Source organism: Mytilus californianus, unplaced genomic scaffold (genome assembly GCF_021869535.1).
Source record: "Mytilus californianus isolate M0D057914Y unplaced genomic scaffold, xbMytCali1.0.p SCAF_4, whole genome shotgun sequence".
In the NCBI taxonomy this organism is placed as follows: Eukaryota; Metazoa; Mollusca; class Bivalvia; order Mytilida; family Mytilidae; genus Mytilus; species Mytilus californianus.
The window spans coordinates 126,184,977-126,206,951 of NW_026262690.1; the positions used below are offsets into that span (position 1 = coordinate 126,184,977).

A 21,975-nucleotide genomic window follows, 5' to 3' on the forward strand; every position below is an offset into this window, starting at 1 on the left:
CCTAGCTATATGTACAGTTTGTAATCGATTCTAGATTTTCCAAGAGAAACCCGAATGGATTAAAGATTTTATCAAAGATGCAAAACGCAAGACACTCTTACCAAATATTATGGCACCAATTTCTTTGACGAGTTTTCTTAATCTTTTCGGTACCCTACTCGATTTTGATACACTTAAATTCCCATGAAAAAAAGGGGCATCGGTTGCCGAGTGGTCTAAGTAGTCGAACTACTGTACCACTAGCCTGTCAACACTGGGGTTGTGAATTCGGATCCCGCACGGGGCAGGTGCACTCGAATCCAATCTTAATTGACTATGATTGTCAGGTTTTCTCCGGGCACCCCAGCTTCCTCCACCAATAAAAACTGACCGCCACGATACAGCACAACAGTGTTGAAAGTGGTGTTAACACCAATCAATCATTCAAAAAGTCAAAGGAAAAATATCCTTAAAACTGCCAAAAACTGAAACATTGGCCTTCGGTAGAGTCATGAAAAACGGCAAAACGTTTTTTTGTGACTTTACAAGTCTTGTTGATTTTCCTATTTGAATCATTTTCGTTCTTAAGATTCACCATGTTCATAGTACCATACTAAAAATAAAATTAAAAAAAGGAAATGGGGAATGCGTCAAAGAGACAACAACCCGACCAAAGAAAAGAAAACAGCCTAAGGCCACCAATGGGTCTTCAACACCATACCATACTACTACATTGAACTAAATTCAACCAACTGCAGATATATTATGACGTTGGCATAAAATTCTGAGTATATATTATCGTCTGATAAAGATCATGTGGATTGATGATTAGTTATGATGGTCCATTTGTAACTCTGGTTGGATGTTGTTTTATATCTTATCGTTTGTGGTTTTAATTCTATTTCTATTTTTCTGTATGCATGTAAAAGTAAAGATATTATTCACCTAGTTCATTTATAAGATTTTTAGGTTAAAAGCAACTATATGCACAGGATTCATTTGTTTTTTCACAGTTTGATTTAGAAGAAAACCATAGTTATAAAATACAAATAATTACACAATTAATAACACAATCCTATATTAATATTCTTGTAATGGTTAGAAAATATATCAAATAACACCATTACAAACTTAATCCCAATTTCATATTGTATTTTTAGAAATAACCCTGTGACGTCACTTTCTGTGGCGTTGATACATTCGTATGACGCACGGTTCATTATTCTATTGTGCTGTATTTGTGTTCTGTCGTAAATTAATTTTAGGTATTCGTTGTTATTCTGTGGTTAACATGTTGAAATGAACTATTATATTAATTATTTATGTATTTCTCTGTCCTGAATGTTTTTGCATTAATTTGTACTTTATTCCTGTCACGTAATGTTGTCATTTTAGCGGTATTTTTAACATAACTATATAAGTGTGGGGTTTGGCTAGCCATAAAACCAGGTTCAACCCACCATTTTTTCTTAAAATGTCCTGTATCAAGTCAGGAATATGGTAATTGTTATCACATAGTCCGTTTTATGTATGTTGGCGTTTGTTTTTGTAGCAGTTCAGTGTTTCTGTTGTTCCGTTTTGTTTCCTCTTATAGTTGATGTGTTTCCCTCAGTTTTGGTTTGTGACCCGGATTTGTTTCAGATAAATCGATTTATGACCATTGAACAGCGGTATACTAATATTGCCTTTATTTACTATATATCTAATATAATTTGGCTATTATATGACTAGAAGTGTTCAAACAAAGCCATATTTGCAAACAATTGTATGTATGAAGTTACCAGTCTGATATATGAATTCACTAGAACTGACTGCTGAATTCTGTTTTTTGCATACATTCAGAGCACAGTTATTGTTTTCTATACAGAATACCTTTATAATAATAAAATCATAGCCTTTACAGGCTAAATTATTTGTTTTATGACCAAGGGTTAGGAATTTTTCACTGTTTTTTGCCTCTGGGGCCTAAAATTTGCAAAAGAATTCTGCTGTTTCTGTGAATATGGAATATTTAGTACATTTTTAGGATAGAACATACTATTGTTAGTCTTATTGAAGTATTTTTGTATCTCTAGCTTGTAATTTTTTATGCCTCAGTCACAAGAAAGCACATTTAGGTCTTACGGACTACTTTTGAGTATTCGACAGGACAAAATCACCCCAACAACAATATTCATCAAGAATCTATGAGTTTCAATGACTGCGAAGAGTAAATATAAGCACTGCTTAACAATCCAAATTTCAAACGAGCATATATTGTGAATTTACTTTGCATACAGGGCTTTTAGGTAAACTATGCATATTGTAAACTGTGAATTTATGCTAAATCATCATAGTAAAGGTCAAGGATTTCTTAATCCTCATGAAATATTTGTATAACTTTATATTTGAGTTAATTTCATCAAGACTCTGAAGATAAACCAGATTTGGTGAAATTCTACATGTTTTCTTTTTTTCAACCAATATAGGTTGCACTTCTGTATATATAGACAATGCATTTCCCCATAGGAACTCCTTTTCGGCTATAACTGTACAACTTTTACTGTGAAGTTTCGTAAAAAAATATATCCTCGAATGGAAAGCTCATATGCACTACTATTTTTTTCAAAGGTCAAAATATAGGGCTGTGCGGCATATTTTCAACATTTATATGTCCCGAACTTCTAATAGTTTAAGGTTATACTAAAACTATGTACTACCCCTCTTTTCACTTTGGGACTTCCTTAGAATTCAAGGTGGCCGCTATTCATGTATACTGGCAACACTCCAAAGTTATGTCTTTATGAGATGAAACATAGATATCATATCTGGGAACCAGTACGTAAACAAAACAACATATATATGAATATTATATATCTCCTCAAAAGAGGCGTCGTTTGTGAAACAGCTGTATTTACGAAGTGCAACCTATAAGGAATGGCTAAATGCATGACATTTTTTTAATCTTCGTACTTCAGAATTGCCAAATATAAAATGGAGCAACAACACACGACCCTTCCGGGGAAAATGAGTTCACTGCCACATTTTGATATGACTCGTTTTGGTAAACTTTGAGTCTTCTACTCGTTGTTTGTGTGGTCATTTTACTCTGAGATTGTCTGTCTTTCTTCATTAATGGATTTTAATTGTCCCCATTGTTTCGCCTATTTAATTCACTCACCAATAAATTCATTTATTATGACGAATAAAATGTCATTCTATCAGCTAAACTATTAATTCGTTATTCATTCAGCATTTTGCAACATTGACCAAACTCTTGTATGATAATAGACAGAAATAAATTTCAATGAGAAGGAAAATACCTGTTCCGAGTCAGGAATATGACAGTAGCTTTCCATTGTTCCACTGGTTGATATATTCTAACGTTTGATTTTGTCAGTTACTGTAGTCTAATTATTTAACCGCTGTGTGAATGTTCGGAACTTTTGTAAAGATCTTTTTATATACTGGTGTCTTGAAATGTTACACCAATGGAACAATATCACACACCAAGAACTCTTGAGTTCTTTAATGCAGATATTTATCAATTTCACAGCAAACTTACCTATTAGAGTACAGCTAAATGCAACACCAACTACACATAAATTGTTGTCCTTTATCGCACCTATCACTCCACTACATTCCGTGCCGTGACTGAAATTAGACAAATACTATACTGTCCTACTGAAAACAAATTAATAAAATCACATTAGATATGAAAGCAAATAATAAAACTAGGATCGCAAATGCTTTTTTGAAATATTCTATATTAGCTACTTGCAGATGATTTTTTAATTGGGTTTACCATATTAAAAAAAAAATTTAGCATTTATCATTGCTATATTTAACATTTGCATAACATATATTTGTCCATGCATTCATTAACGGATAGAGGTTTACCAAAAAATATAGATATAATATACGGGGCTATTGTGTAAAACATGTAAAAGATAAACCGGAATTTTAACACATAAATAACAACGGTTCCTGGAATTGTTTTTCTTAATTCTGCCAGTGATCAACGTTCCTTAGATCATAAAAATGTTCAATTCAACCGAAAACGTACAAATGATTTGGTAGCCGAGCAAAATCAGCTATATATATAAAATCTTGTTTCGATTTAACATAAAAATGACACATCAGAACTTAAAAACACTTCATTCAAGTTGCAGCTGCTATAGATTAAAATTATCAGTATTTTCTTTATAATGCTGAATGCGTTATGATTCAAGTGTGCACTATGTTATTAGAAGGACAATTGTAAAAAAATAAAGTCCTAAATTAAGATAGTTTACTAATAACTGTAATGACTTTGATTGTTCGTAACGTAACGTTATACTTTGATGTTCCGTGTGTAACTTCACATCCTTGGTTACTTTGTTATGCTTTCTAATATAGATTCTAATAAACGTTCCACTGTCATTTCTTGTTGTTTAAGTTATTTCAATAACAACAACAAAATGACGAAAATGATGTAGAATTAAGAATCGGTAAACCTCGGTCGTAGCGGGTGTTACTTGTTCCGAATCGGAAAACCTCGGGCTCAGGCGGGTGTTAATTTAAGGCATTTACACCCGTTGCTTATATTATCATATGTTGCTATGGGTGGGCGGGGTTTATGAAAGGTTAGTGAAAATTAAAAAATGTCGCGTGTCAAATGTAATGAATGGATGATATAAGAAATTTGCATAAAGTATAATAGTAAGGATTATTACCTTGATCTGGTATGGTGTCAAGGAATAGTATCCGTCTTCAGCGTGATGATAATAATCATTACCTGTATCCGGCGTGATAATTAAGATTATAACTTGTATCCGGCATAATGACAAGGATTATTACCGGCATCCGGTTTTCATGATGAGGATTATTACCTGTTTCCGGCTTCATGCTGAGGATCATCATCATTGTCATAAAAATCTTTATCATTGTCAGTGTCCTGTGCAATATGAAAAAAATATGGATAGTTAACATGTCTTAATTAGATACCAATTAATGTTAGCAAAGTACAATGATTTAACCTTCCTACCTTCTTCCTGAAAATGCTTAGATGCACACATGGCCAATCAAAAGCTTACTAAATGATTACAGATGCCTCCTGTACATAAACAGGAAGTTCACTTGTAAGTTGTTACTAGTCAAAGATACTTGTGACAGGTTTTTTGACTGCTACTTTGGATTAGTGGACCAACATCAGAACTGTATTCTTTTGTATATCATTTAGTCTTGCATTGAAATGTAATTTAATAGACTTTCAGACCTTCCGCGGTGTGTTACATAAATCAAATTTTCATTCGAATCTGTCAAAATTTAATCATAATAGTTCATGTTCAATCAGTAATAGTTCGTTTCATTATCTTAATTTACAATGACATATGATATTAAAGCTGTCTTCTTACCACATTAGCAGCAAGATCAGGGTGGTCTGTTTGTAAACCATCATCCAACACTGCTATAGTTATACCCCTACCAGAGTAACCTTCCGACCAGGCTTCGTCGACTTTCATTGTCGGAGAAATATCACCATTCTGAAAACGTATCAACAGAGTTTGAAAATTCCTATTTTTTCACAACACCCGCAGAAAACATATTTACTTACTGTTATAATCATGGATGTAGAGACATACGGAATTAATCAGTATCAATTAATCAATCAACCAGTTATCAACTGAAACTTGATCTAAAATGTTTTAGTAGATATTGTTGAAAAAAAAAGTATCTCTGATAAACTAGTTTATTATTTGTTAGGCCAGTCGCGCGTTTTGTCTACGTATATAAGACTAATCAGCGGGGCTTCACCAAAACAGTTGGAAGGACAAATCAAACACGAAGCTGAAGAGAATTGTAAACCAATTGCAATACATAGTGCCAAGCCTGATGCGAGAACACCTTAGTGTTGTGAGTAATTGAATATTTGTAAACAGATATTTAAAGAAAATGAGCGCTTCATGCAAACACAGAAGTGCTGACAACTTGGCTGGCGATACCCGCGGGGACGAAACTTGAACAGTTGTATAGATTTGATTGTTGAAAAAAACTCAAGATACCAGGATTATCTTTCGTTACGCCAGTCGTTAGTTTTGTTAACATTAGATCCATTAGTGGAGTTCGAAAAATCAGAACATGTCTATATTCAGTTAAAAATTACACATGTGGGCGAAAACCGAAATCATTTTAATGAAATAAAGTTAAGGAATTGAAAAGACAGTAAACCCTGAAAAATCTTGTACTAGAACAAAATGGGATGTCGAACAATAATAATGATTAATCAATTCATGCACATTTTAACCTTTTAATAAGGTTTGGATTTTCTATTATTTTGGCCTCGTGCATTCCTGAAGAGACATTTATTGTCGAAATCCGCATCTAGTGCAGTATGATTGGAACTGGTAATGTCATCTTACCAAATATATAAATCAATTGCTGTGAGGAAAGGATTCAGAGGCATTGATCCGATTATTATAAAAAGTTACTAAAAACGCATAAAAAATACCAGGTTTATCTTTTGCTACGCCAGTCGTTTATTTTGTCTATATTAGACTTATTAGTAGCGCTTTAAAAATCATAGAGTTTGCCTATATTCAGTAACAAATGACACATGTGGGCGAAAAACAAAACCATTATCATTAATCGAAGTTTAGGAATTAAAAAGACAGTAACCATCAGAAAAATCATGATGCTTGAACAAAACGTGCAATTGAATTGTAAATCCTCATGTTCTACAGATCTTATACCAAATTAATAAATCTAAAGCTATGAATAAAGTGTTCAAAACTTGAATGTGACGGGAGTTATCAGAGACCCCGAGAAGACCAGATGGTATGCTAACCAATAGTTCGATTTTGCTGTAAAAAATTGTCAATGAGAACGGAATGTCAGCTATTTCGTGTTATAACAAAATTTGATTTTGCAAAAGTGCGCGGTAATGCTTCAAGTTTTTTTTTTTTATCAAAAATTACTTTGTTAGTACAATATCAAGAATTCATGATTTAAAAAGTCTGTTATTGTCGTGTACAAAATTCGCGGGACATGAACATTCAGTCATGGACAACTTATCAGGAGAAAAGTTTTGGGCCCTTACTATGATAATCAATGGAAAACATTTGTGATGTCCCCAAACACAACTTTTGAGTAATTCAAGTAATAGTAATACCCTATATTTTGATAAAGTAAGAAACCTTTTGTCAGCATGCCATTTCCATTACTTACCAAATACCAAAGATTCGGCCATTTTGTATCCAGTGTTCTCGTCCTTCTGGCGTGTGCCTTTTCTTGTGTAACCCATGAGATCTATAATGAAATAAAAAAAGCACCACATTCATCGATTTGAGCGATGAGGAGAACACAGATAATAGATTAAGTTCAAACATTAATTAGTTTAATCATGAAAGAGTAAAAACAAATTTCATGAAAAAACGATAGATATAGCTGCAAGTTTTTTCAAGTATAAACGCGCCATTAAAAAAAATCGGGAACATATGAATAAAAAGAGATGTTTGGTATATACAATTACACGTCAACGACACAAATAACCAAATTTCATCTACATGTAAATGAAGAGTAAGCTCTGCATTATGTCATGCTCCTAATCGCCAAAAGTCGAAAGTCGACAGTCCTTTTCTATGTATGTTGGCGTTCGCTTTTGTTGTAGTTCAGTGTTTCTGTTGTTCCGTTGTTTTCCTCTTATAGTTGATGTGTTTTCCTCGGTTTTAGTTTGTTACCGGATTTGTTTTTGCTTAATCGAATTATGACTATTGAACAGAGGTATACTACTGTTGCCTTTATTTGATGAGTCCATTATTTGAACAATGAAAAACATGATAAGAGTATATATTTTTTCAACTAGGTCTCAACATAAGACATTTAATTTACCACTTGATCTGCAGAAAAGTTAAGGTGTGTGATATTGATATTAATATTTAGACACATCTACAGTTCGGTAAAATAGATTAATTGCAGCGATGTATGTGACTAATACACATGCCATTTAATAAAACAATACATATAAATGTATGCAATGATACTTAACTCTGATTGTAATAATGTCATTTTGGTATGCTTAATCAATTATCTCCATGAAAAGCAGCTGATAGCAGTTTCAATATATTTTGATAAATTTTCTTTCTATTGATGTTATGTAAAAATTGCTTACATTATTTTCCAATTTCATTTCCCCATTTAAAAAAAAAAACATTACGCATCGGTTAGTTTTTTTTATGCGAACAAAACTTATATGTTTTGTTTTAATATAAATAATTTGATCAACTTTGCCGGGGTCATTAAGGTTTAAGGTGTGGTCAGTAATATTTTTAGATGTCATTTTTTACACCATGTAAAAAGTAAAATCACAAAAATACTGAACTCCGAGGAAAATTCAAAACGGAAAGTCCCTAATCAAATGGCAAAATAAAAAGCTTAAACACATCAAACGAATGGACAACAACTGTCATATTCCTGACTTGGTACAGGCATTTTCTTATGTAGAAAATGGTGGATTAAACCTGGTTTTATAGCTAGCTAAACCTCTCACTTGTATGACAGCCGCATAAACTAATGACACAGTACGACTATTCTTTAACGTTGTTGATAGTTCCGTTATATTGTCAAAATAGGGTGAGCAAATAAAACAAACATAAAAGGTAATGTGACAATAAAAGAGATATAGCAGTCAATACTGTGTAAAAGAGCTACGAAAGATATCAGAGGGACAGTCAAACTCATACACATACACATACACTACAGACATACAACACAAATGACTAAAAAATACAAACAAATATACTTACAAAGCTAACAAAGACGCAAACATTTTTTTTGCAGTTGATAGTACATACAGTTTATAGTATATACTATCTCGATAAAATACAAATTCAGTAAAATATAAAGAAAAGGGTAAACAAAATAGAAACAACACTGAAAAAACTTCTTGTGTCCGAATCACAACTATTGTCAATAACACAATATGAGAAACAATCTCAATACGCATGACGACATTTTTGTAAATATTGCCATAGACGAGTCGCAGAAAGATGATGTCATTCTTCTACAACTGCCAATAATGGTTCTAAATATAGGCAAATCTGTATAAACTTCACAAGTTAATTCAAATATTATCGCATTTGGACAAACGGGTTATGAGAAAATTGACCAAATTATTATATGGGTAGACGAAAAAAACAAAACAAGTACCATCGGGGGTTTGACAAAAACAAAATGCTTTATACATAGAAAACACATATGAATACATTTTATCATTTATCTTTTGTTTGGATTTTGATTTTGTATGTTCATTTAAATGTCGAATCTCTTTCATTTTTTACATCTTACCTCAGGATTTTGTCTCAGAAATTTCACATCAGGGTCTTCTTTGAGAGTACTTAATGCCTCTTTGGTTTTCGTCTGACGTATTTGAGCAGTGATATACTTTGCTTTCCCAATCCAAAACTAAAATATTTAAATGTTCGTTGTAATTGCCAATCAAATGTGAAAATATAACTGTATATGTTGTCCGAAGTCAGGGGTAAATCAGTGATTGTCGTATGTTGTAACATGTCATATTCATTATCGGTTTTCGTTTTGTCATTAAGGCATTTTGTCCTGTCAGGACCCTTTAGAATTGACTTTATAGTATGGGTTATGTCTTGTTGAAGGCGACCTATTGTTGCTTATGTTTTATTCATTTAGACACTGATGCATATTTGTCCCATTGACAATCATATCACAACTCCTTATTTTATATGGATTATAATTATGGATGAATATAAAGAACCTGTAAATTTCCTGAATCTATATTAATAGTCCCCATTTCTCATGTTTTCAAACCAAACACAATTAAAAAAAAAACACATCCTTCACTTTTTTTGGTTTCTTAGGAATATTGATTCGTTTGAATCTTTCAGATAAATAACCATACAGTTTGATATACTGTGCAAAAAAGAAAAGGTTAATGGATTTTTAAGAATTTTAATACAAGTATTTTGAATGGAAATTTTACAATTACTCATAAAGATATTCACTCAAACCGTGTTTGATTAAGAAGAAGACAGGTAATTCCTTCGAGATTGATGATTAAAAGTTAATTTATCACAATTAGAGGTACTTCCGGTGCCATTTAAGTGAGTATTGTGTATGACCACCTGCTAAGACTGCTACGTATCTCCTAGGCATGGATACTTTCAATGTTCTAATGTTAATGTGGAGATTTGCTCGCCATTCGTTTTGCAACATTTGTTGGACATACGAGGAAGCAAATCGTTCATTCATTCGTCGGTAGACACGAGTTCTTCCATCACGTTTATGAAGCTTGAAACGGGACTGAACCAGATTTTGCGCCAGTTGAAGAATGTCCACCCCCTCAATCTGTTGCACCATCGCAATCTATTCCGTCTGTGGAACGGCCTCAAAATAGGTCCAAAATACGACCTCCTGGGTCAAATGCCATGATGTCGAAGTCGAGTTTGGACTGTTTGTGAGCTGATTCTTCTCAATCCTGGTATCCCAACTGTAGTGGTTGTTGCGGCAACAGTTCGATTCCGTAGATGGAATCTTGTCCAGGAGTCGTTAGGCGAGGTTGTCCACTCCTCGGAGGTCCTTAGTACAGCCAGTCTGCTGGTATCTGTTCCAAAGTAGCGAAATTGTGCTCTGGTTAACATTTTCAGTTCTTGATACTTCACTTCAGGACACTCTGGCCGGGAGATGGCCGATGACGATATTTCGAATAGCAGGGTCCAACCTTGGCATGGCAGCTTTTTAACGTTGTGATGAATTAAATCTTCAAACTTGGTCCTTATATGCGCAAAAGTGTAACAGTTGAGTTGATTTCAAAATTCTAGTGAAAAAACGTTAGCAAAATTATGTGGCGAAAAAGGTCATAAACTCATCATAGATACAAGGATTGAAATTTTGTATTTGCGCCAGACGCGCGTTTCGTCTTCAAAAGACTCATCACTGACGCTCGAATAAAAAAAAGTTAGAAAGGCCAAATAAAGTACGAAGTTGAAGAGCATTGAGGACCAAAAATTTCTAAAAGACTACTGGGCTGGTGTTACCCTCGGGGTATAAAAACTCCACCAGCAGTGGCATCGACCCAGTTGTTGTAAATAAACTCATCATAAATACCAGGATTGAAATTTTGTATTTGCGCCAGACGCGCGTTTCGTCTACAAAAGACTCATCAGTGACGCTCGAATCAAAAAAAGTTAGAAAGGCCAAATAAAATACGAAGTTGAAGAGCATTGAGGACCAAAAATTTCTAAAAGTTTTGCCAAAAACAGCTAACGTAATCTATTCCTGAGGTAGAAAAGCCTTAGTATTTCAAAAATGTAAAGTGTTGTAAACAGTTAATTTATAATTATGACCATATCAATGATAATTCATGTCAACACAGAAGTGCTGACTACTGGGCTGGTGATACCCTCGGGGAATAAAAACTCCACAAGCAGTGGCATCGACCCAGTGGTTGTAAATAAACTCATCATAGATACCAGGATTGGAATTTTGTATTTGCGCCAGACGCGCGTTTCGTCTACAAAAAACATAAGCACTTTTAGCGAGTCGCAAATTTCATGTGACAGAGAGCCAAATCAAAAGAACGGGCATTTAAAGTTTATAAATTACCTGTAAAAATTCGAAGATGCAATTGACCAATTCATTTTACTATGTAAAATATATGTTTTGCATTTTGAAAAATTCATCCGATTGGTTTTTACAAAAAGTATAAATCACAACAAAGAAACATGATCATACTATTGAATATTAAATTACAAATGTACATGTATGTGGAGACTAAACGGGGATATTTAAGTCCATTTTGTAAACTTACTATTCGAATGAAACATCGATTCTGAAAAGTATTTGAACAGTTTAGAAAAGTTCACTTTATGGTTATAGAGTACATACAATCTAAATTTTGTTCCTCTGGCAATAATATAAAACATTTGACTTGTCCACCCGTCTACCCTTTACACAAGTATACTCTATGCTTAACTTGTAGACAGATTGAAAGGACAAATCCGACTTTGTTTCATTAAACAGAATGCCAACCGGATATAAACGTATCTTTTTTAAAATCATACTTTTATAAAAACATTTTTTTTATAGTAATGAGATGCTAGATTATTTGATAGACAACACATTTGTTGCGTTTGTAGGACGTGTTTTTCAACAAACAATCCGCATTCATATGGGAACTTATTTTACTCCTCTTCTAGCCGACTTGTTCCGTTATTTATATGAGACAGACTTTCAACGGGAGTTTCTCAGGAAGAATGGATAGAAGCCAGAATTATCTTTTAACTTCACGTTACACTCTATAGATGATGAGCTCTTACTAAATAATACAAAGTAGGTGCCTATGTTAAACACATCTATCCATGGACATTGACATAAAGGATACCACAGATACAATTAAGTCTGCCTCATATCTTGACTTACATAAAGAAAATAAGAATGACGTTCAATTAAAAACAATACTTTAGGTCAAAATAGATGTTTTCAGCTTCCCAATTGATAACTTTCTATTTCTTTGTAGCAACATTTCCGCAGCGAAAGAGCTTGCGATTCCTATCTTAATTTTCTTGATAGCGGGTGTGGCTGCTTACAAGAAAAATATTGAGCCAAGGGTTCCAAATGGTGAATTCGAACGTTTTACGAACTCAATCGAAAAACTGTCGACGTAAGATATGTTTTAACTGTCGAGTTGTTCTATGAGTATTTTCCATTCGTTTGATGTGTTTGAGCTTTTGAATTTTGCAATTTTATAAAGGACTTTCCGTTCTGAATGTTACTTGGAGTTCGGTATTTTTGTTACTTTACTTTTTTCTATGTATTCTGTGGACTTGTTCGTCTTTTCGTCGTTTCCGTTTTTTGCAATGTCATTGTCAGTTCGGTTTTGTCTTATGAGTTTTGAAAGTCCCTTTGGTATCTTCCGCCTTTTTTATCATTTTGATAACGGCTTTTTGTATGTTTACAAAAATACAAATCAGCAAAAGATACTGAAAATCTCAAACTATCACATAAAATACAACTGTTTGTTTAAAACTCAATTGTACAGAATGCAAACAATGCGTTTGTTAGACTTGAAATTTAAACTGTGAATGAATAAATATATTTTTTTGTCGTATATTCCTTGTGGTTTAAGGTCATGATACTTTTGAGGCAATTTATATATGTTATCATATTAAGTCTTTTGATTATATATAGTGGAAATAAGTATTTATCATTGTTTATGGACATATCAAATTAATATGTATTAAGTTCACATGGAAATTAACAATTACCATTATACCATCTATTCATCAAACCACAGTCCATTATTGTCATACATAAACAAATAAAATATCTTCTTGTATGGTGGATAACATATCAGGTTAGAAATGTATCTTCAAACATGTATCTTTATTCAAAAAAGCAATCGTGGGCGTAACTTTGTTCATGTTAAAGAGAAGCAAAAAAAAAATACAAAAGGGACCTTCAACCTCACAAGTAAAAAACAAACTGACAAAGCCATAGTCAAAAACGAACCATGTTTTAATTTGTAAAATTTGTGAACACTATTAAAATTTTGAAAGGACCATAAGACAAAAAAAACTTTATTAAAGGATGACAAAATTATGACAAGATGCACTCAATGAATAAGCCGTCAAACTGTAACATATGGGATATAAAAAGTGAAACTTTGGCATTTGTCTGTAGTCGAAACTCTAGTCTCTGATTCGTCTGCTTAGTTGCTGGTTAATGATGATTACACTTATTCATGGTTTTATATGATTCAGTAGGCTTACATTTGATACAAAATAAATTAAACCATTTACAACCAAGTTTATTCCACAATTTTCTACATAAGGAAATACATGTACCAAGTCAGGAATAGGACAGTTGTTTTCTATTCGTTTGATGTGCTTGAGCTTTTGATTTTGCTATTTGATAAGGGACTTTCCGTTGTGAATTTTCCTTGGAGTATGTTTGTTATTTTACTCTTCGCACATATATTAAGTATCACCATTATATATATCACAAAAAGACCACGATATAACTCAGAACAACCAAATTGTGTGACAAAGAATGGTCTACAAAAACAAATATAACTTACCTGTCCAATGTATTCATATCGATGATATTTTTTATTAAACCATACACTTGGGTCATCTTTTCTCGTCGTTGTAAAAACTATTCTGTTCGTGAATTCTCCATCTTTTATGTTAAACCTTTTTATACTTTTCGAAACATTATCCTCTTTTTCGTTATCTAATCTCTCAACATGCTCAAAGCAGCTAATCATATAATTAATTTGTATCAATATAATGACAAAAAAGACTTTCATTACAGAAGTTGTTTAGTACACTTAGAATTTAAACTTATAATATGAGAAGGATCGTTCGATTTTGAACGAAAGAACTAGTCCGTGAAATAACGCTATATTTTTTTGTTAATCCCTTTAAACATCACATATTTTATAATTAAAAGGAAGTTAATTTATAGGTTGCCGAGTATTAATAGAAAATGTATGCCTTTTAGTCGTATGACTTTTGACGTAATTATGTATTTATACATCCAGGCATTGGGTTTTTGACTATTTTATTTAGGGCATTCCGGATGCAGGTGGGTCTTAATGTGCGATTCGGACAGAGAGGTTTTTTTTCAGTTTTACAGTGATGTTTCTATTTTATTTACCCTTGTATTTATAGTTGATTTTTAATCTATTGAGGAAGTGTATATACTGTATGTATCATCAACGGCAATAACTTTTTTTTGAAGTCATTGTCAATTTAAATTTTACTATCTATTACAACTTTTTTGTTGGCGTCTTTGTTAGATTAATTTGTATGTTTGTTTGAATTTTTTAGTCAAATGGTTTGTATGCCTGGGATGTATGTTTACACAGTTTTGGCTGTTGGTTCCCAATAATTGTCACATTAACCTATTATGTATGTTGCTCACCTAATTGTGTCAATATAACAGAAATATAAACAACTTTCACACTATGGAAAATTTAGCAAGCTATAACACCAGGCTATTCCCGCCATTTTCGTCGGAAAATGCCTGTACCAAGTCAGAAATATGGCAGTTGTTTTTTCACTTTTTATGTTGATTGATAGCGTTTGATTTTGTCAGTTTTTATGGACTTCCCCTTTTTGAATTTGCCTTAGAGTTCGTTTTGTTTTTTTTTTAAATTTTGTCTTTCAGATATTTTGTACAAGTGTTACAGACATACAGTAATTAAGTATATATCAACAAAGCAATGATGTCGTTCAGATGTGGATTCTTGAAAATTCAGAAGATCTACTGAACATCTCTAATCATCTTCTTGACCATTTTGCAGTCATATCAACACTATTGATCTTTCTAAGCTTTACACTTATATTCCCTAAAGTAAATACAAAGACGGTAAGCGATGCATGCATGACAGGATACTCCTACCCTGTCGACGCACCCAGTCTGGCATCATTAAAATAATTGCATATTAATTGGTATATTTATTTGACGTATTTTCGAACAGACAAACAGTTTTCCTACGGATCGAAACATGTTCCTCTTTTTGCACATTTATCCAGTTCGTATGAGGCAAATCTCATGTTCATACATCAATTATTACAAAGTATGAAAAGCTAGCATTAAAAAAAGTAAACTTATATTTCTATAGATGATACCTTCTAAGTGAATATCGCAATGTTTGGTGACTATGTTCATGATATCGATTGTATCAATCCTAAATAACTTGAAATACCATAGATGCAATCAAGGCTACTTTACATGTCGAAAATATTTCCCTGCTTTAAAGATCAGTCTGTACCTATCATCTCTTACATCTATACCACAACAATTGCGACTAATTTTCAATTACAAATTATTTATTGACGACTTCAAGTTCAAACCTTCCATTGCGCATTTGGTAGTTTCTCATTCATATATAATCCTGCTGGCCACATTATAACTATATGTAGTGACCAGACCATTGTCAATAACACATCTCTGCGCAGACCATTGTCAATAACACATCTCTGCGAAATGTTATCCTACGTCCCGAAATATCGTGTGCCTAAATCCATCAATTGGAAACACAACGTCCAAATACTGATGAATTCAGTCGAGTATAATGCAAAGCAATGGGCTAAAAATTACCACGTAGATACTCTTTCCGAATAGGTTATGGTTATTTGTCGTAGATACAAATCAAAATTAAAAAAATGAATTTGTCTATGAATACACATGATGCCATGATGCCTCGATGTCTAAGGACCAACAGGTTGATAAGCACAAGTCCTACCTCGAAGACAAATTTGTTGCTGTCCCTGCCGATATAGCCCCAAATAACATCGATGTTGTGTGTAAATCACATAACATAAATTGCTTGATAGCGGAATTAGGTATTAACTATTCACATTGAAACTCAACAATTACCTCTACGCCACTTACCAGGAGAAATCCTGAACACTAGTAACGATAGGTCTATCCTATGTTCTTTTGGAATTTCATCCAAAGAGGAAGAACTGGATCTTCCTTCACTACATTTGATACCTTAATTACACAAATGTCCTTACAAATATCGTTTTATTACTGTTTTTTCAGGTGCTCCAGGAAACCTTAGTTATTAATTACAAGTTTGTCAGCAATCATTGCCGGTCTTTAGATTATTGTGAAAATTTCTTCCCTAGGGCCGATGTGAACAATATTATCTTCATGAGTTATTGTGAAACTACCTACTATTGGGTCAGTGTGAATCAGATGTGGATACTTAGAAAATTCAAAAGATCTTTTAGAGCACATACAATCTTAATCTTTTCCTCTGACCTTTACTAATCTTCACACATGCTTTCCCCATTCCACACTAAATAAAAAATTACATAACTGGTTCTGGTTTTTATCATACAAAAATGGCCAGCGTAGAAACACATATTTAGCTTTAGGATGGGATAAATCGTCCTTTGCCAAAAAACCACTCTGATTGAAACAATTCCTTTTTCTGAAACAACTGACTTTATCAAGATGTTGATATCGTGATTGACAAAATATGTGTTACGTTCCGAGAACAATCGGCATTCTCATGGGAACCAACAGTGCGTCTCTTCTGGTAGATTCGTTCCTTTATTCACATGAGGCAAACTTTATACAGTAGTTTCGAAGGAAGAATAAAAACAAGCTGGCATTATCAGTTAACTTCTCGTTCCGCTAAATAGAATAATTCAAAGTTTAGGGACTATATTGAACGCATTTATCCCATCGAACATGAAATAGAGGGTATCACAGATGCAGTTAAGTTTGCCTCATGTCTTGGCTTACATCTATAAATTAACAATGAGGATCGGTTAAGAACAACATTTTTATGATGATAGAGATGACTTCAGCTTCCCAATTATAAACATTTCATTTCTATGTAGCAATACTAGTATTCCAACAGCGACTGCATATGGAGTAAACAACTCCCAGCTGATATTTCAGAGCTTGCAAAGTGAGAGGTTTAGCGCTATAAAACCAGGTTCAAACCACCATTTTCTACATAAGGAAATGCCTGTACCAAGTCAGGAATATGACAGTTGTTGTCCATGTGTATGTTGTGCTTTTTATTTTGCCATTTGATTAGGGACTTTCCGTTTTGAATTTTCCTCGGAGTTCAGTATTTTTGTGATTTAACTTTTTCCTATCATGATCTCCTTGATAAAGGCTTGCTGCTTAGCAGGGAGCTATTAAACCAAGAGTTCGAAGTGGTGAAGTTGAAGTCATGCCTCGAATAGGTTACGGACGCCATCACGAGTTGGTTGTACGTTACGTAATATCTGTTTCACAGATGACGAGGGATAGGTTCAAATGTCATTTCGTTTTCGACTTATGAGTATGACTATTCCTTGGTATCTTCCGCCTCTCTTTTGAGTATAGAAATAAATTGACAATAAAGATCGTTTAAAAACTAACCACGACGAAGAAAGAGGTGCTTTTCTCATTGTAAATTTTTCATTTCTGACAATTTTGATCAAATAAACAGTACGTAGATTTTGACATTTTTAATCATGTTTGCCCTGTCAGATTTGATGGATCCATTACAGTTTTAATGTGAAAAATAAAATAACAAAAACACCGAACTCCGAGGAAAATTCAAAACGGAAAATCCCTTATCAAATGGCAAAATCAAAAGCTCAAACACATCAAACGAATGGAAAACAACTGTCATATTCCTGACTTAGTACAGGCATTTTCTTATGTAGAAAATGGTGGATTAAACCTGGTTTAATAGCTAGCTAAAACTCTCACTTGTATGACAGTCGCATAAAATTCCATCATATTGACAACATTGTGTTAACAAAACAAACAGACATAATAGGTAAAAATGTCAAAAATAGTGGTACAGCAGTCCACATTGTATTATTATCTTAATCACTATAAAAACAAAAAAATATGTCAACAAAGAAAAAAAAAAAAAAATGTACTCTAGAACGAGGCTTCTACTTATTATTACAGAATAACCGTATACCAACATGACCTATGAGCTTTGTTGGCAAACATCCTGTCAAAATTAGATGACTTTGTTTTCGAAAAAAAGTTCATTATTTCAGCCTCACAATCATTATATTTTTAGTGCGATTATCGTAATGAGACTAAACAATCAACCAATAACAATATTGTATTTAATGTTCCAAGTACTGAGTAAAGTTGTACGATTGAAAGGCGTGATCTAATTGACTGTTGCCGTCTAAACACTTAAGACGACTTGCGTTGATAATTTACTGTGTCCTTCATTTGACAAAATGTTAGTGTTTTCTGTTAGATTGGTGTCTAATGATTATGCTAAAACGGATAATCAATGTTGTTGCTTTATTTGGCCTTTAAAAAACAAATGTATTCGAGCGTCACTAATGAGTAAACACACATATGAATGTCGACAAATGCGGATTTTGAATCTGCTTATTTACGATAAAATTTCACAAAACATTGAAATCAATTGTTCTTCTTATTCTTTGACAAAACAGAAAAAAATCATTACACACATTTTTTTTTATACAAATAAAATCGATGATTTAAATTATCCATCAATAAAAATACAAGTATGAACAAACTTACAAATTCAATTCATCACAAAAACAGTTAAGCTTCAAAGCATCAGTTGCAAGTTGTATCCTAAAACATTTTATAAAGTCTAAAAAAAGGTGATGTGAAGTATATGTAAATGAGATAGCATCACAGAGATATAAACTAAAAGACATCTAGATGTAATGAAAAACATCTAGAATCAAGAGATCAACAAAAGACATCTAGAGGTAAACAATTACATCTAGAGGTCAACAAAAAATAACCTATATCACAAAAAAACTTGTGCTAACAGCAATCTAGAGACATTTCTATGTTGGTCACATTTCAAAAATGCGTCATAGTTTTGAAATATCTTAAAGTTTCTGATGACTGCAAAATATTTTCTTCTAAAATCAGCTCTAGTGTAATATGACTTTTGGAGAAATCGGCTCTAATATATCTATATAATATGATTGTAAAGCCTATAACTAATAGGAAAGTAAACTGCGTACCGAAAGAATATGAATGATGATCGTACATGGCAATGTGAAAATCTTGAAAAAATTTACGATAAATACGAATGAATTCTTTTCATAATATCATATACATTATGTTACTTGATTAAAAAAACATACAAAACTCTGTTGTTGAAATTATATTCCTTAAAAGAAAATTTATTTTGAGATTTATTTGATGATCTAATTTTGTGTCGATATTTGTATAATATCAAAAATATCGATTAAGTTTTCTATGTTACTGTTCAACTAAAAGAAATGTAAGATATTGAACAGACTGCTTAATTTTTGAAATGAAAAATATCCGTTGTTGTAAAAAAATACCGTATTATTTCAACATCATAATGTTGGAAATTATCTGAAAAACGACCAAAATGTATGTAACTCTGGAATGATATAAGTAAATGGTCCTTTCATAAAAGAAGGCTTCCGGTAATAGTGTCCAACATAATTTTGTTTAATTGATCAAACCAAAATAAACTTATTTTATGTTATGCATGTTCTGTAAAAGATATTATATTAAGAGAAATAACGTGACACTATTTGGAGGACAAAAAAATCAATGGCTTGTCTAAAATTACAGTGAAAATTATCGAAATCGTTAAAGGTTTACAGAAATACCGTTACAATGTACAAAAAAAAACCATATTTTTTAAATCTTTTTATTTGAAAAAAGAGATATCGTAAGTATTGTATTCTAAAAATGATATACTAGTATGTTATGAAGACAATAATTTTCGTCGATTATCATTATTATCATAAACTAATTGATATCACAGTAATTTACATTATTTTACTGCAAATGCTACATAATCACTGATTATATGGCAATGCACAAACTTTAGGTTCTATACTTAAGTGTCGTGGCTTAAATCTAGAACCGGACGTTATTTCAATACACATCTATACGTCTACCATATAATTGTGTCACAGCTTGAATTTCCTTCCTATTGTACACATTCGGGATTTCGTACTTGCGTTGCTTCTTCGTATCAAGTCTAAAAACAGAAGAAATTAAAAATGTTATTTAAGGACATAATGGATTCAGTTTAAGGACATGCGTAAGCAAGAACGTTTTCGTTTTTTGTTTTGTTTTGTGTGTGTCATCGTGTGTTGCAATTTCACTGCCGTCTTCTTTTATCGGTGTATATACTTACTTTTCATCACTGAAAAAGCAAGTCAAATGAGTATGACGTGTTGTTTTTGACAAATATGCAACTTTGATGGGCTTCACCCAAAATGAAAGTGCTCGAACTATTTTACCGGTTTTCTACTGTCAGTGAAAGATTGCCTTAGCCGTATTTGGCACACTTTTTTTTGAACTTTTCTGTTTTTAAAGCGTTTCAACTTCGTATTATATGTAACCTTCAAATTGTTTTGACAAGGCGCTACTGATGAGTCTCAGTTAGACAGAACGCGTGTCTGGCGAACCAAATTGTTAGCCTGGTATCTTTGATGAGTTTTTACAGACTTTTGCCGATGAATCATCATTAATCCTATGGAGTTTCTGGTAATGACCATGTACATACGAGTACTATTTCTGGTAATGACCATGTACATACGAGTACTATTTCTGGTAATGACCATGTACATACGAGTACTATTCCTGGTAATGACCATGTACATACGAGTACTATTTCTGGTAATGACCAAGTACATACGGGTACTATTTCTGGTAATGACCATGTACATACGAGTACTATTTCTGGTAATGACCATGTACATACGATTACTATTTCTGGTAATGACCATGTACATACGAGTACTATTTCTGGTAATAACCATGTACATACGAGTACTATTTCTGGTAATGACCATGTACATACGAGTATTATTTCTGGTAATGACCACGTACATACGGGTACTATTTCTGGTAATGACCATGTACATACGGGTACTATTTCTGGTAATGACCATGTACATACGAGTACTATTTCTGGTAATGACCATGTACATACGAGTACTATTTCTGGTAATGACCATGTACATACGAGTACTATTTCTGGTAATGACCAAGTACATACGGGTACTATTTCTGGTAATGACCATGTACATACGAGTACTATTTCTGGTAATGACCATGTACATACGAGTACTATTTCTGGTAATGACCATGTACATACGAGTACTATTTCTGGTAATGACCATGTACATACGAGTACTATTTCTGGTAATGACCATGTACATACGAGTACTATTTCTGGAAAAAATGTGGCGTAATATTTGATTGGTCCCGGCAACAAAAGCATATTATAAATATGACAAGAATTTAATGTCATTTCTGCTTTCCATACTAACCTTAGTAACAACAAATAATAAGAGTGCTGTAAATGAAATCTAACGATACATTAACAAACGAACTTATGCTTTGTTGTTATATCATTGTACCAGTTTGAGGGGATGATGGAGCTCTCACAAATTAGTCAAGGCCTGCCATATTCTTAATGTTGCTATAACAAACCAAGGCCTGCCATATTCTTAATGTTGCTGCAACAAGCCAGGAACA

The 21,975-nt window shown here is 33.0% G+C and overlaps 1 protein-coding gene across 3 annotated transcripts in view; it reads right to left on the reverse strand.

Annotated features, from left to right (window-relative positions):
• LOC127739371 (furin-like) overlaps positions 1–21,975 on the reverse strand; it is a 61,373-nt gene that overhangs the window by 20,235 nt on the left and 19,163 nt on the right. For 2 of the 3 annotated variants that reach the window (XM_052251070.1, XM_052251069.1), the window contains exons 1-6: positions 14,045–14,353; positions 9,283–9,399; positions 7,165–7,245; positions 5,355–5,483; positions 4,830–4,894; positions 3,524–3,612 (exon numbers count right to left, since the gene is read on the reverse strand). In XM_052251070.1, the coding sequence (XP_052107030.1) occupies positions 3,524–3,612; positions 4,830–4,894; positions 5,355–5,483; positions 7,165–7,245; positions 9,283–9,399; positions 14,045–14,275 (712 nt within the window). In that variant the 5' untranslated portion in view covers positions 14,276–14,353. Of the gene's footprint in view, positions 1–3,523; positions 3,613–4,829; positions 4,895–5,354; positions 5,484–7,164; positions 7,246–9,282; positions 9,400–14,044; positions 14,354–21,975 lie in introns of those variants that run through there. The other variant, XM_052251071.1, reaches the window with a different exon arrangement.